At 39.5% G+C, this 16,107-nt stretch overlaps 1 protein-coding gene across 1 annotated transcript in view; it reads right to left on the bottom strand.

The window, feature by feature from the left end:
- The window catches only part of LOC116989291 (basigin-like), a 34,419-nt gene that overhangs the window by 2,272 nt on the left and 16,040 nt on the right, over positions 1–16,107 (bottom strand). The window contains exons 4-8 of the mRNA XM_033046517.1: positions 14,632–14,720; positions 12,181–12,317; positions 10,159–10,432; positions 5,433–5,457; positions 5,263–5,345 (exon numbers count right to left, since the gene is read on the bottom strand). Coding sequence (XP_032902408.1) covers positions 5,285–5,345; positions 5,433–5,457; positions 10,159–10,432; positions 12,181–12,317; positions 14,632–14,720 — 586 coding nt within the window. The 3' untranslated portion in view covers positions 5,263–5,284. The remainder of the gene's footprint in view (positions 1–5,262; positions 5,346–5,432; positions 5,458–10,158; positions 10,433–12,180; positions 12,318–14,631; positions 14,721–16,107) is intronic.

Here is a 16,107-nt window from a genome sequence, read left to right as displayed (position 1 = left end):
TTTATTTTTTATTGCTCCACGCTAAATCACTCAATCTTCACCTTCCTTTCCTCATACAAACTTTTTGTCTACGCAAATGCTCCTTGGGCAAGCTGTTTTTTTTTGGCAATTGTATGCCTTCTCTGCATCTAACATTATCTCATTTTCTTTGTGACCTGGAGTTAGCATTCCTGATTATTTGGTTATTTAAAATTATTTCAAAAGTACCCATCATCAATTTATGGTCAATTCATTTTGTATTAAGTCTTAATTTATCGTTGTCATCTCAAGCCCCATGCCAGCCACTTTACCATCATTCTTCCGTTTGAGACCACACATGGGGCTTTGTTAAACTCTTTCACGTTCGGCTATCGATCGGATTGATTGAAAGATACAGCATGGAAAATGGCTCTTCGGCCCTTGAGTACATGCTGCCCAATCATCTATTAGCACTTGTTCTTTGCTATCCCACTCTTGCATCCACTCCCAAGGAGCAATTTTACAGAGGCCAATTAACCTGTAAACCCATATACCTTTGGGATGTGGAGGAAAATGGGGTTCCCAGAGGAAACCCACACAGCCACAGAAGAATGTGCAAACTCTACACAAACAACCAAGGTCACGATCAAACCAGGAACTCTGGCACTGAAGCAGCAGCTCCAGCCAGCTGCACCAGTGCCTTTGCTGTTAAGAATACTTTGCATTACATTTTACAATTGTTGCTTCTCATTTTTCATATAGCGTCTCTTTGCTGATACCTTCCTTACCTTTCATTTGAACTTCCTGTAATCAACCTAATTATCTATATTACTAAAAGTCTGTTCTTGACCGGTTTTGGCCATCTGTGCTGCGATTTCCGAGAGAACGCCGCCACCTACGGCCGTCATTTTTGGCCACCTTGCTCAGAGCCCCCCTCCGCCGCATGTGTGCTGAGGATTTTCCCCGTCAATTAAAAATGACAGAGATATTCATGTTTTTACAAAGTTCCCCATTCTCTCTGCTGCCCCCGCTGGCGGCAGGGACTATAAAACCAGGAAGTGGTGTGCCACACAGTCTCTTCAAGATGGAGGAAGGCAGAGGGCCACGTTTCTCTGAGCTGTGATTAAACACTGAACACATGTCAACTCAAATGTAAGTGCCCTTAGTGGTTCTAAAATGCTTGCAGAAGGTTCTAAAGCTTTTAGTGGTTCTAAAATGCTTGCAGAATGTGTCTATTGGTTCTAAAGCTTGCAAAAAATGTCTATTGGTTCTAAAGCTTGCAAAAAAAATGTCCATTGGTTCTAAATCTTGCAAAAAAATGTCCATTGGTTCTAAAGCTTGCAAAAAAATGTCTATTGGTTTAAAGCTTGCAAAAAGTGTCTCTATTGGTTCTAAAGCTTGCAAAAAATGTCTATTGGTTCTAAAGCTTGCAAAAAAAATGTCCATTGGTTCTAAACCTTGCAAAAAAATGTCCATTGGTTCTAAAGCTTGCAAAAAAAATGTCCATTGGTTCTAAAGCTTGCAAAAAAACGTCTATTGGTTCTAAAGCTTGCAAAAAAATGTCCATTGGTTCTAAAGCTTGCAAAAAAATGTCTATTGGTTTAAAGCTTGCAAAAAGTGTCTCTATTGGTTCTAAAGCTTGCAAAAAATGTCTATTGGTTCTAAAGCTTGCAAAAAAATGTCCATTGGTTCTAAAGCTTGCAAAAAAATGTCCATTGGTTCTAAAGCTTACAAAATGTCTATTGGTTCTAAAGCTTGCAAAAAAATGTCTATTGGTTCTAAAGCTTGCAAAAAAATGTCTATTGGTTCTAAAGCTTGCAAAAAAATGTCTATTGGTTTTAAAGCTTGCAAAAAAATGTCCATTGGTTTTAAAGCTTGCAAAAAAATGTCCATTGGTTCTAAAGCTTGCAAAAAAATGTCTATTGGTTCTAAAGCTTGCAAAAAGTGTCTCTATTGGTTCTAAGCTTGCAAAATATGTCTCTATTGGTTCTAAAGCTGGCAAAAAAAATGTCTCTATTGGTTCTAAAGCTGGCAAAAATATGTATTTATTTGTTCTAAGCTGGCAAAAATATGTCTATTGGTTCTAAAGCTTGCAAAAATATGTCTATTGGTTCTAAAGCTTGCAAAAAAAATGTCTATTGGTTCTAAAGCTTGCAAAACAATGTCTATTGGTTCTACAGCTTGCAAAAAAAAAGTCTATTGGTTCTAAAATGGTTCATACTAGCGCTCCAGAAAGCCTCTCTCCCCCACCCCCCCCCCCCTCTCTCTCCTCCCCCCCCCCCTCTCTCTCCTCTCCCCCCCCCTCTCTCTCCTCCCACCCCCCTCTCTCTCCTCTCCCCCCCCCCCCCAGTTGGCTTGGCTTGGGTGTGTCTTGAAATTGAAAAGCACTACTTACTGCAAATGGTGGCATGAAGTTGAAAGGCACTACTTACTGCAAATGGTGGCTTGGGAGCTTTGGCTTGAAGTTGAAAGGCACTATTACTGCAAATGGTGGCTTGGTTGCTTTGGCTTGAAGTTGAAAGGCACTACTTACTGCAAATGGTGGCTTGGGAGCTTTGACCTTGAAGTAGAAAAGGCACTACTTACTGCAAATGGTGGCTTGGGTGGTTTGGCTTGAAGTTGAAAGGCACTATTTACTGCAAATGGTGGCATGAAGTTGAAATGCACTACTTACTGCAAATGGTGGCTTGGGTGCTTTGGCTTGAAGTTAAAAGGCACTACTGTAAATGCACTTACTTCCTGTTTGCACTGTATATTGATTTTAGATAAAATGCTACCACTTACGGCTGTGATTTTTGGCCATCTTACTCAGTCCCCCTCTGCTGAGCAGGTGCAGAGAATTCTTCCCATCAATGAAAAATAAAAGTGTTATTAGTTTTAAAGTTCAGTCTCTGCAAGATGGAGGAGGGAGAGGTCACGACTCGCTGTCTTTAGTGGCTTTGTACCCTACTTCAAATGGTATGAAACTGCACTTGAATTTGGTAGCCTTGCACCCTGCTAGAAGTGGTAAGAAACTGCACTTGAATTTGGTGGCCTTATACCCTGCTTGAAATAGAATTTCAAGGATTAGCCGTGAGTAAACTACCAGCCCACCAGCCGTGAGTGAGTTGCCAGCACAACAGGCTTGATTGACTGAGACGCCAGCCCAAGAATCCATTTGGCGCACAATTTGCATACTAGCCCTCTGGAAACCAGTCCCTTTAGCTCACAACACCCATACTAGCGCTCCAGAAAGCCCCCCCCCAACTGGCCACCTATATTAGAATTGGTGGAGAGATGGAATATTGTGTTGGATGACCAGCCCTCCTGTGTGATGCTGGGACCCAACGGGTCCCACTTAGTCTAGTCTATCATATAATTATCTAATTATCTATCATATACTTATTTCAGTTCTATTTTACATCCAAGGAACTTCAGCTTCAATACTTCATGGAGTGTTCTCAGAATAGAAACATAGAAAATAGGTGCAGGAGTAGGCCATTCGGCCCTTCGAGCCTGCACCGCCATTCAATATGATCATGGCTGATCATCCAACTCAGTATCCTGTACCTGCCTTCTCTCCATACCCCCTGATCCCTTTAGCCACAAGGGCCACATCTAACTCCCTCTTAAATATAGCCAATGAACTGGCCTCAACTACCTTCTGCGGGTAGAATTCCACAGATTCACCACTCTGTGTGAAAATTTTTTTCCTCATCTCGGTCCTAAAAGATTTCCCCTTTATCCTTAAACTGTGACCCCTTGTTCTGGACTTCCCCAACATCGGGAACAATCTTCCTGCATCTAGCCTGTCCAACCCCTTAAGAATTTTGTACGTTTCTATAAGATCCCCCCTCAATCTTCTAAATTCTAGCGAGTACAAACCGAGTCTATCCAGTCTTTCTTCATATGAGAGTCCTGACATCCCAGGAATCAGTCTGGTGAACCTTCTCTGTACTCCCTCTATGGCAAGAATGTCTTTCCTCAGATTAGGAGACCAAAACTGTACGCAATACTCCAGGTGTGGTCTCACCAAGACCCTGTACAACTGCAGTAGAACCTCCCTGCTCCTATACTCAAATCCTTTTGCTATGAATGCTAACATACCATTCGCCTTCTTCACTGCCTGCTGCACCTGCATGCCTACTTTTAATGACTGGTGTACCATGACACCCAGGTCTCGTTGCATCTCCCCCTTTCCTAATCGGCCACCATTCAGATAATAATCTACTTTCCTGTTTTTGCCGCCAAAGTGTATAACCTCACATTTATCCACATTATACTGCATCTGCCATGCATTTGCCCACTCACCCAGCCTATCCAAGTCACCTTGCAGCCTCCTAGCATCCTTCTCACAGCTAACACTGCCCCCCAGCTTCGTGTCATCCGCAAACTTGGAGATGTTGCATTCAATTCCCTCGTCCAAATCATTAATATATATCGTAAATAGCTGGGGTCCCAGAACTGGGCCTTGTGGTACCCCACTAGTCACTGCCTGCCATCGTGAAAAGGACCCGTTTACTCCTACTCTTTGCTTCCTGTCTGCCAGCCAGTTCTCTATCCACATCTAAAACTCCAACTGAAAGTCTTTTGAACCCTTTTTGTATAAACGTTTGATTCGAGGCCTTTTGGTTCAGAATAATGGAACCAAGTGCATATTAGACAATGTCCTGCTTTGTTTCGAAAACATACCAATAAACACTCTGTAGCATCAGGTGCCCATTTATGATGACATTGCAGGCAAATGCTAAAGACCATGTGTTCAAGAAGGAACTGCAGATGCTGGAAGATCGAAAGTACACAAAAATGCTGGAGAAACTCAGCGGGTGCAGCAGCATCTATGGAGCGAAGGAAATAGACGTTTCGGGCCGAAACCCTTCTTCAGACTGCTAAAGACCATGTTGTGCAAACAGCTATACCTCTTGTTCGACAGTGACTTCAAGCAAGATCACTAAGAATATTATGGTTGTTCGCATTGCTTTTCTGTGGGACGTCATTGTGCACAAATAGGTCGCCATCTTGCCTATTATAATGCAATTTGCTTGCCTTGTCTGAAGTTCAAAAGTAGCCCATTAACAATAAATATATCTTAAGCAGAGTTAAAAATCTTTGTCATATTAACAGAAAGAAAGCTTACATTCTCTTTAAAATAATTCACGAATGCCCACATCAAAAGTGACAGTTCTGATGTTGAGCCATTTTAGAAGAGGAATAGATCACCAAGATTAGGCAATGATAGGGAACATGAAACTGGAACTTTGTGAAATAGAAAATTAGCTTCAAATGATGGGGATGAATGTTGCCATTCATGGACGATTTACTGACCTGTCATGAAGGACGAATCAATTCAGTTGGAGTTGCGCTGCCTGATATTTTGATCCTTATGATTTGTGGATGAATTACTTTTCCTGTACAAGAAATGAAGAATTTGTTAAAGACTGCCAACTATGACTAAATTAAAAAACATCTTAGATATAGAAGTTAGGTAAACTTACAAAGGAGCAGATCCTTGTTCATCATCTGTTCAGCATCAAATTCACATGCAAAAACAAAATAAGGTTTAGTATAGGCGCAAAGATATTTAATACATTTACTTTTGGCATTTAACTTTTCAAAACGTGTTTGGTAATGTTTGTAAAAACGAGCTTCTCTATAAGCAGCAGTTGGAGATTTGAGTCAAGGTGAAGTCACGTGATAACAAAGTGGGAGACTTTTACAACCTCTTTGGTGTTACAGTACAGATATGAATTATTAATGTTTAAAGATGAAACACTGGCATAAAAATGCCCATAAGATTCCGTCCCAGTCCTTCACATACTCATTCATCCTTATTTTTGAATTCTAGTCGTGTGAAAAATGCAATTCTTAGCATGATTCCTCTCATTTTGCAGGTCATATTTCCAAACTTCAGAAACCAAACACTGCATCTTTACCTAATAAAATATTGTTTGTAAAGTTTTGAATTCATACCAGCATTTTTATTGGAGTTCCCAAACCTATTTTTCCAAGTCTGAAAGCAGAAAAGCAGCACTTTCTTGTTTCTAAATTTAACACTAAAATAAGTAGATCTCTTATCGACACAAGGAGCTGCAGATGAGCAGTTTGTACATAAGGCACGCTGTTTAGCCTTAGCAACATAGAAATTAGGTGCAGGAGTAGACCATTCGGCCCTTCGAGCCTGCACCGCCATTCAATATGATCATGGCTGATCATCCAACTCAGTATCCCGTACCTGCCTTCTCTCCATACCCTCTGATCCCCTGATCCCCACAAGGGCCACATCTAACTCCCTCTTAAATATAGCCAATGAACTGGCCTCGACTACCCTCTGTGGCAGAGAGTTCCAGAGATTCACCACTCTCTGTGTGAAAAAAGTTCTTCTCATCTCGGTTTTAAAGGATTTCCCCCTTATCCTTAAGCTGTGACCCCTTGTCCTGGACTTCCCCCAACATCGGGAGCAATCTTCCTGCATCTAGCCTGTCCAACCCCTTAAGAATTTTATAAGTTTCTATAAGATCCCCTCTCAATCTCCTAAATTCTAGAGAGTATAAACCAAGTCTATCCAGTCTTTCTTCATAAGACAGTCCTGACATCCCAGGAATCAGTCTGGTGAACCTTCTCTGCACTCCCTCTATGGCAATAATGTCCTTCCTCAGATTTGGAGACCAAAACTGTACGCAATACTCCAGGTGTGGTCTCACCAAGACCCTGTACAACTGCAGTAGAACCTCCCTGCTCCTATACTCAAATCCTTTTGCTATGAAAGCTAACTTGTTCTCCTTAAATTAAATCTACTTAGGCACAAGGTTTTGACAACATCCATTGATTTTTTTAATGCCTAAAATACAATTTAAAGACCATTTTTACAACCAATTTCACAGTTAGAATTTTGTTGGGAAGCAAGCACGAGAAGGTACTTTCAACATAGACCCAGTACACATAAATGAGCCTTTATGTCTTGTTTAAATTTTAAAAAACAAGCATGACTGCCCAAAACTGACTCGTTAAACAAAAACCTAAGCCTGAAGATTCTTCGGCATACAATTAATTACTTTTTATATCCAACAAAAATATTCTATTAACAATTTAACTCAAACAAATAGTTTTGCCAATTTGGACCCATTGTATTCATAACTCATTGGTCGCTCTTGGCCAAGTTCATAAAGATAGCAAGTCAGATGGTGATGAGACACGACCCTGCAATTTCTAACTGAACATTTACAGAACTAAGGAAAAACCAAGGGAGGGAAATTAAATGGGTAATTCTACTGTAGTACAAGAAGGTACAGAGGCTTCCTTCCGTGTTACATAATTGCATGGTTGAATCATTAACCTTTCCTGCCAAGGCTGGAAACAGATGTGATAAGATTACCACCCGGCTTTTCCACTTTCAACAATTTCTGATCTTCGGGTAATTTTCTTTGTACAACTATGTTACTGGAGTTATTGTTATTGCCCAAACCAATCAGTTATTTCAATCATAGAAAAATAAACCAAATTACATTAAATATATTGACATAAATTCTGAAAGCGAATTAGACCTGCATTACCATAAAATTTACAGGATGATCACATTTCAATAAACATTTATCATCTGCGGGGAGTGCATTTTATACGATTAACAGTGACTTGTTGAAAGATGGGAAATGCTGCATTCCATTGACGTACAGATTTGTAGGTTAACTGGCTTGGTATAAGTGTAAATTGGCCCTAGTATGTGTAGGATAGTGTTAATGTGCGGGGATCGCTGGTCGGTGTATGTCTAAACTACATTAAACAAAGTTGAGACATTTTAGATGGTTTTGAATAGAGGAATTAAAAAAGGTACTTATGTTTGACATTGCACCTTTTCAACATAGTTCGCATCAAGAGTGGCTATAGTAAATGACTACAACCTTCAGGCATAAATGATGGAAAAGGGCCAGTTCAACCAGCAAGTTATTCGATGTACAGTAAACTAATACTAAACCCATGTATAGCAACAACTGTGCAAAGACGGCAATAACCTGAATTCTGCGCAACCCATCCATTGGAGTATGTTACTTGTGACAACATGCATGTTATTCTACATTACCGCAGGATATGAACCAACAGTAAACGAGTAAGAAAACATTTTACTTGAATTATGTAAAGACCTTGTACGATGCATGCCGGACACCAGTCAATAGAAGGCTTAAAATACCAATTCTCCACAAAATTCCTTAACAGCTACACTAGTCACACCAGGTACTCAAACAGCCTGGTGATGGAATTGATCTTTGCCAATACCAGGAGGCTCAACAGAAACTAACAATCTGCTTTACACTATGCATCATTTTTTCTTCCTCTGAATTGAATGGAAACTCAGATGTCCTGCTTAATCTGAGCCATCATGTCTAATTTTAACCCTCCTCATTTACTCTACAATGCCATAGATTGCCTCGTTGACACGATGATCAATATCACAAAGTAAATTGGTAAGCATATTCCTGCAACTCTGGCCACCTGGTCTTTAGTTTAGTTCAGAGATACAGTGCAGAAACGGGTCCCTCGGCCCAATCGGGCCCACACCGACCAGCAATCCCTGCACATTAACACCACCCTACAAAAACTAGGGACAATTTTTACATTTACCAAGCCAATTCACCTATATACCTGTACGTCTTTGGAATGTGGGAAGAAACCCAAGGTCTCGGAGAAAACCCACGCAGTCACAGGGAGAGCGTATAAACCCCGTACAGACAGCACCCGTAGTTGGGATCAAACCCGGGTCTCTGGCACTGCAAGTCAGCAACTCTACCATTGCGCCACTATGCCGCCCATCTTTGTTTCCTTGTAAATACCAGAATGGCCTTGAGCACAGCACAGAAGTTAATCAAGTGCCCTTACTGATAATTTGATGTAGAACTCACTCTTTGGTCTGCAGATAAGCAGGTTACAAAACAATGTTACATCCAATTTTATTCGATTTTAAAATTACTGCAAGGGTGATTTTGCTATTTACGAGAAACACGATCCTTCACACTAGCTGGCTACTTTCAAATTTCTTGAATTTCACTCTTTCAGATTATCAGTTACTGGTTTTATTTCAAATCTACTGCTGACAAAAATCCCAATATAATGAGCTCAAACAGTTAAGAAAATGCTAGAATCCAACAAAATAAAACTGGATTGTGTTGACTCAAAATTAGCGACACTGCACCAACATACACATAAAGACTTCTGTTTCTGTTCAGACATGATCAAGCAAGATCCAAAAAAAATGATGCATGTATCACGATTTTCATTGCTGAAGTTTATATAGAGGATTACTAGTTCAAAATATTGCAAGTTCAAAACATTGATAAGATTTGCTGATTTGTTATGTCATGACTCTACTTCAGTTAGTTGCAAAAACACCACTCTTAAGTTCCTATCTTAAAAAATTCCCCTCTCAAACTTTGAGCTTCTATAAGCTAAAATAAGGCTCTTTGACCAAGTCTGCTGCAATCTGAAATAATAACATTATGCCGGAAATACTCAGCAGGACAAGTATCCCGCGTGGAGAGGAAAACCGTTAACATTTCATCGGCAAAGTCCTTTTTAAATTAAAATCATTAATTGGCTAAAACGTTAATGGTTTATTACTTGAGAGACTTGGCAAATCAACTGGGCAAACATTTCCAAGATTTTCTGGTAGATTTGAGGTTTATAACATCGGTATTTTTCTTTGGTGTAAAGTCATTAATCTAATCCATGCTTGTAGCATCCAGAGCTGTTTGACGACTAAGGGCGCAATGCAAAAAAAGTTGCGACTATTTGCCCTTTTACATACTAATATGTCAATCATTTGTGCAGATTCTCTCAACTAACCACCCCAATCTCAGAGGAATCTGATCTTCAATATTTCAATTATTTTAGTTGGTTAAAAAAGGCACATCATGCCCAGCATTAAGAACTGTCAAGTCTCCATTTTGCTGGTTGAGTGATTGCAAATACATTCAATGCATTCACCTTGCACTGAATGGTTTACAATAACATTCAGTCAGAAATACCACTGGTAAAGAACAAGTCAAAAATATCAGAGTTAATTGAAGGATGTCCTGAAAATGTTGGTTCTTCAGTAGATTCTAGGTATCAGTTTGGAATTTGCCAGTGTGATTCCCTGGGTCAGTTCTAATTATGAAAAGGATATACCAATATTCTTGAACCAGCAATACATTATGCAAACATAAACATAAAAGAACAAAGTTATTAACTTACCATCTGAAATTTCATCAGGCTTTCTCCTTTTCTCATAAATGAAGATAATTGCGACAAGCACAATCACCTCAGCAACAATTCCCAAGAAAGGCCAAACAGCAGCGTAACGGCCACGAACTCGAAGATGAATAGTCTCAACTCTTGCACCTATTTCATTGGTTGCGTTGCAGAAATATTCTCCTTGGTCTTGCTCAATACCCAGCTGTGAGATGCGCAACTCAGTCTTATTTCCCATGTTCTTGATGTGAAAGTTTTTTGTTCCATTGACAATAAGCTAAAATTGAAATAAGTATTTTAAAATGTTCCAATAAAGAATAAAAGTACTCCAGCTTTCTTGCTTTGTGCAGCTCTGATGAAGGGATTCTAAGCAAAATGGCAACCAGAGAGAACTCACTTTTGCCTATACAGTGCCCTCCATTACATTTGGGACAAAGACCCATCATTTATTTATTTGCCTCTGTACTCCACAATTTAAGATTTGTAATAGAAAAGAATCACATGTGGTTAAAGTGCACATTGTCAGATATTAATAAATATACATTTTGGTTTCACCATGTATAAATTACAGCAGTGTTCATACATAGTCCCCCCCATTTCAGGGCACCATAATGTTTGGGGCACATGGCTTCACAGCTGTTGGTAATTGCTCAGGTGTGTTTAAATGCCTCCTCAATGCAGGTATAAGAGAGCTCTCAGCACCTAGTTTTTCCATCACCATTGGAAACTCTTATTGCAGTTTATCAACGAGGACCAAAGATGTGCCAATGAAAGTCAAAGAAGCCATTATGAGAAACAAGAATAAAACTATTGAGACATCAGCCAAACCTCAGACTTACCAAAATAAACTGTTTGGAACATCATTATGGAAGAGAGCACTGGTGGGCTTACTAATCGCAATGGGACTGGCAGGCCAAGGAAGACCTCCACAGCTGATGACAGAATAATTCTCCCAAAAAGAAAAATCTCCAAACATCTGTCCGACAGATCAGAAACGCTCTTCATGAGTCAGGTGTGGATTTGACAATGACCACTGTCCACAGAAGACTTCATAAACAGAAATACAGAGACTACACTGCAAGATGCAAACCACTGGTAGGCCGCAAAATTAGGATGCCAGGTTACAGATTACCAAGTACTTAACAGAGCAACCACAGTTCTGGAAAATGGGTCTTGTGGACAGATGAGACGGACATAAACTTATATCAGAATGATGGCAAGAGCAAAGTATGGAGGAGAGATGGAACTGCCCAAGATCCAAAGTATACCACCTCATCTGTGAGACAGTGGCGGGAGTGTTATGACCTGGGCATGTATGGCTGCTGAAGGTACTGGTTCACTTATCTTCATTGATGATACAACTGTTGGTGGTAGGAGAATAATGAATTCAAAAATTCATAATGAAACCAAAATATATAAAAATGGCCTTTATTAAAATCTGACAATGTGCACTTTGATCACATGTGATTGTTTCTGTTACTAATCTCAAATTATGGAGTACAGAGGCAAATAAATAATGGGTCTTTATCCCAAACATTATGGAGGGCACTGTAATGCCCAGCAACTCCAACATTTTCCCTTATTGATAGATTTTCTTGTTGATCAAAAACACAGGTTATTTTTAGCAAGAAAAAAGAGACTGGATAAATGGAACAATAGACCCCCCCCCCCCCCCATTAACTGCTTACTAAAAATTATACTTTGCTTATTACTAAATATTGCTTTTTACCAACCTAAAAATGATCATGTCAGAAAGAAAAAAAGAACCAATTCGAGTATTAGACTTTGTTATAAAGTGTAACAAAAATAGGCCAAATCATGGTAATCAGACTGTCACCCTTAAAGCTTCTGGAACTAATCAGTGACTGTACTCAACCACATAAAATAAATATTTGAAGAATTAACCAAAATTTTAATTGGCGAGAAACAATGCTGGGTTCCACATTTTTTTTTTTAAATCACATGAATGATGCCAAACCTTTGTCACCCACAATAATTAGTTGGTTGCTTAATGGTGCAAGTTACCTCAATACCAGCTTTGGTCTGCCGGGACCATGACCAGTTCTCAACCGATGGAAAGCCAGTGCTCCGGCATATCAATACCCCATAATCTCCCTCGTTTCCATGTTCGGATTTCTTCTCAGCGTTCACACCAGGTGGAGCTGGTTAAAAAAAGTCACATTTTCAATCAATCCCTGCTGTTTTCCCTTCACAGACATGTTCGTGGGTAACGTAAATGGGCAGCACAGCAGTAGATTTGCTTCTTTACAGTGCAAGAGACCTGGGTATGATCCCGAGTACGGATGCTTGCCTGTAGAGTCTGTATATTTTCCCCATGACCAAAATAGGGTTTCTCCAGGATCTCTGGTTTCCTCCCACACTCCAAAGACAAACAGGTTTGTAGGTTAACTTAGCATGGTATAATTGTAAAATGACCCTAGTGTGTGTCGGTGGAGCCTGTTTCCACACTGCATCTCTAAACTAAACTTAAAAGATAAGGGTTGGATTCCGAAGCTGTTTTAAGATATTGTAAGTCAAATTACTTGCTCTTTAACCTCTAGACATAGTTTAGGCTCAACACAAAGCACACCCCTTTATGTCATCTTCCAGCTCTTTATCAAGTAGCCTTGACTACTCATTATGGGCAAGAGCTCACCCAAAATTATAAACTTATAAACATTCTCACAAGATTACAATTTTTTTTGTTGCAAAAGTCAAGAATATTTAATTGTTGTATGTACTGGCATTGGAACAATGAAATACTTATTTACTCAACATTTATAAAACCAAGAGATTCTTTGATTCTTTGCTGCTGCACTACATGGCCTGAGGTTGGCCAGAAGACTCCCATTTGTGCTCATTTTCATCAAGCAGTCTTTAGATCATAATCAGGTACGCGCTATAGAGTGTAGACAAAAGTGCTGGAGAAACTCAGTGGGTGCAGCAGCATCTATGAAGCGAAGGAAATAGGAAATTGCATATTTCCTTCGCTCCATAGATGCTGCTGCACACGCTGAATTTCTGCAGCACTTTTGTCTACCTTTGATTTTCCAGCATCTGCAGTTCCTTCTTAAACACTCACTAGAGAGTACCTAGAGTCTCCTATTGGAAGTTCTTATATAGTAGGCAAATGACAGTAAACCAGTGCAAAGAAATAGAACAGAATAGAAATAAAAAATGTTCTATTTTAAACAAAAAGACTTTGTCAATACTGTACATTACGTTAAAAGTTTAATGGTAAAGTATGGAAGCAGGCCTTCGGTCCACCAAGTCCATCGATACACACATTAGTTGTATAGGTGCATCTCCCTGCACATTAGGGACAATTTTAAGAGGCCCATTAACTTACAAACTCACACATCATTGGGAGGAAACCGGAGAACCCAGAGCAAACCTACGCGGTCAGAAGTAGGTGTAAAGCCCGAGGTCAGGAACGAAACCAGGTCTCTGACACTGTATCGCTCTTATACTTAAGCTTAAAGGCTTTGGAGACGTTATTCCAGGCAGGTGCCATAAAAAGCCAACACAATACATAAAGCACGCACGCCGAGTGCATTGCTAGAATAGCATATGTAAATTGAGTGTTTCCGATCAACCAGGGGATCATTCAGTAAACTACATTCTACATTTAATTTACTGGCTTGTCTTGTGGACTTCCTATTCTGTGCTAAGGGCCTGAAATATGACCTAATCAGATAAATGCAATCAATTCCAATTACATGTGTGATCAGACACAGGAACACGATACAACTCATCTAAGATGACATCTAAACCTTGGTATGCTTGCTTGCCAAAAGGTAAATGAACCTGATAGATAAAAATACTGTTTAGCTTAGTTAGAACTAAGCCACTTCAATACCCACTGTACTTTTGAAATTACCTATACACGCTATACTTTTGAAATTACGTGCTCAAATTTACGCATTTGCTTATGCTTACTTTGCGCTATTTTGAATTGCATACTGCTTTTCAGGAACGAAACCCCGTATAACACGAGAGGTCCCAGAATACAGGAAATGAGGCAGCCAATCTGCACATAGTGATCTCCTGCAGACAATTACCCAGATAATCTGTGCAGATGATGGTAGTTGAGAGAAAAATATTAGCTAGGATGCTGAAAGGAAGTCTTCTGCACAGAAAATAAACATTCCAACTGACCAAACTAGATTAAAAACATGCTTGGTGTGTGCACCATTAATCTACTGGCATGCAACTAATTTAGTTTATGGCAGGTATTATTCCTTATCCTCTTACTCACTCCCATCTATGCTTTCAGACAAACTGGTGAATTCAACAAGTAGAAAGTAAAAATCATCCAACAATCACAAGCAAACAAAAGTAGTGTTAGTGAGCCATGAAGCAGAGATTATCTTGCCTTTTACTATAACCTCCATTGCTTGCAGAATATTCTTCAATAAATGGAAATGCTTTTATTTAGGCTGCTCAGTTGACATAAATTGTTTTAACACTCCATACCTTTCACAAAGATGGTATCATTGACAGCAGGCGTTGTGAAGAAATGGCAAGTGTACTCCCCTGAATGTTTTGCATCAACAGCATCTAGTCTGAAAGAATAAACAGTACAGATAAACGTATCACATCTGATGCACAAACCAAATCATATTTACAAGAAAAATAGTAACGGCATTTCTGAAGCAATTTTGTAACCAACAAGATGCCATTTTCTACTAGGAAACTACCAAATCTTAAAAATATGGCTACATAGCAAAAAACCTAAAAGACAAGAGACTACAGCCTTTGGGTGATCTAATGCCAGAAATATGCTCTATAATAACTGAAAGGCAATTTTAATGAAATGTTACTGAGATGAGCAACTACAGAGCAAATGATTAATAAAATCTTTATGGCTTACAAAGAGTTAACTGTGACGTTAATCACACCATTAAACAATTTATCTTCTTTATTGCTTCCGCTGCTCCACTACCTCCCAATTCTCGCTGCGTTGGTTGCTACCAAACCTGCAGCATCCTAGTCTTTGAGTGGATCATAATGTGATTCCTAACAGCTTGTTTCAGTTCTGGTAGAAAATAGTTTCTCCGAACTGCTTTTCTAGGGCTCTTTTTAATAATATTATACCCTTGCCTGAGATCGGACAGTTTAATAAGTCTTGGCAGTGGTGGGAGGGTGGTCACCTGGTAGATGTTCAGATTTAGAATCGATCAGGGCAATTTAAAAAACAGCTACGGCCCCACGAGAAGTGAATTAGCTTCTTGCAGGTCTTTACACAAATATCATATGATGTCAGTGTAGCTATAGCTTTCTGCTACTTATCAAAATGTACTCTGCTGCACACATCAGATAACTTAAAATTATCAGCGATATCATAGCTAGTAATACCGATAATCCCTTTTCCATCTAGGTCAGCCAGTAGTGTTTAATATTGCAAAACACATCCACCATCACTTTCCACATACAAATCCTCAAGCAGATAATCCCACAGCAAAGCCAACATAGAAATGGGTTTATTAATGATTAGCAGCTCCTGCAACTGACAAAACAGGAAGCTGGTGGAATTCTGTGGGAACAGCGACCATGGCATCCTCAATAATACATGAAGATCAGAAAATATTCAAAAATAGATGATTTACAGGAAGGGAAAATAAATTACGTACTCCCACAAGGATCAATTTATTATATTCAGTTAATGGTGGACTCTAGTTATGGTCATCAAGAAGACTTTTAAATACTAAATTTGTGAGCATAATCCAAGCAAATGTGAGGTGTTGTACTTTGGGAAGTTAAATGTACAGGCAACGTACAAAATGGCGAAGGCGTAACCCTCAACAACATTGATGTACAGCGGGATCATGGGGTCCAAGTCCAGTTACCTGAACATGGCAACACAAGTAGATAAGAGCAGTAAAGCAGGATGTCATGATGCAGATTTACAGGACTTTGGTTTGGCCACATTTGGAATATTGTGGGCAGTTT

Source organism: Amblyraja radiata, chromosome 29 (assembly GCF_010909765.2).
Source record: "Amblyraja radiata isolate CabotCenter1 chromosome 29, sAmbRad1.1.pri, whole genome shotgun sequence".
NCBI classification, from domain to species: Eukaryota; Metazoa; Chordata; class Chondrichthyes; order Rajiformes; family Rajidae; genus Amblyraja; species Amblyraja radiata.
Note: the sequence above shows the minus strand (reverse complement) of the source record. Positions and strands in the feature narration are given on the sequence as shown.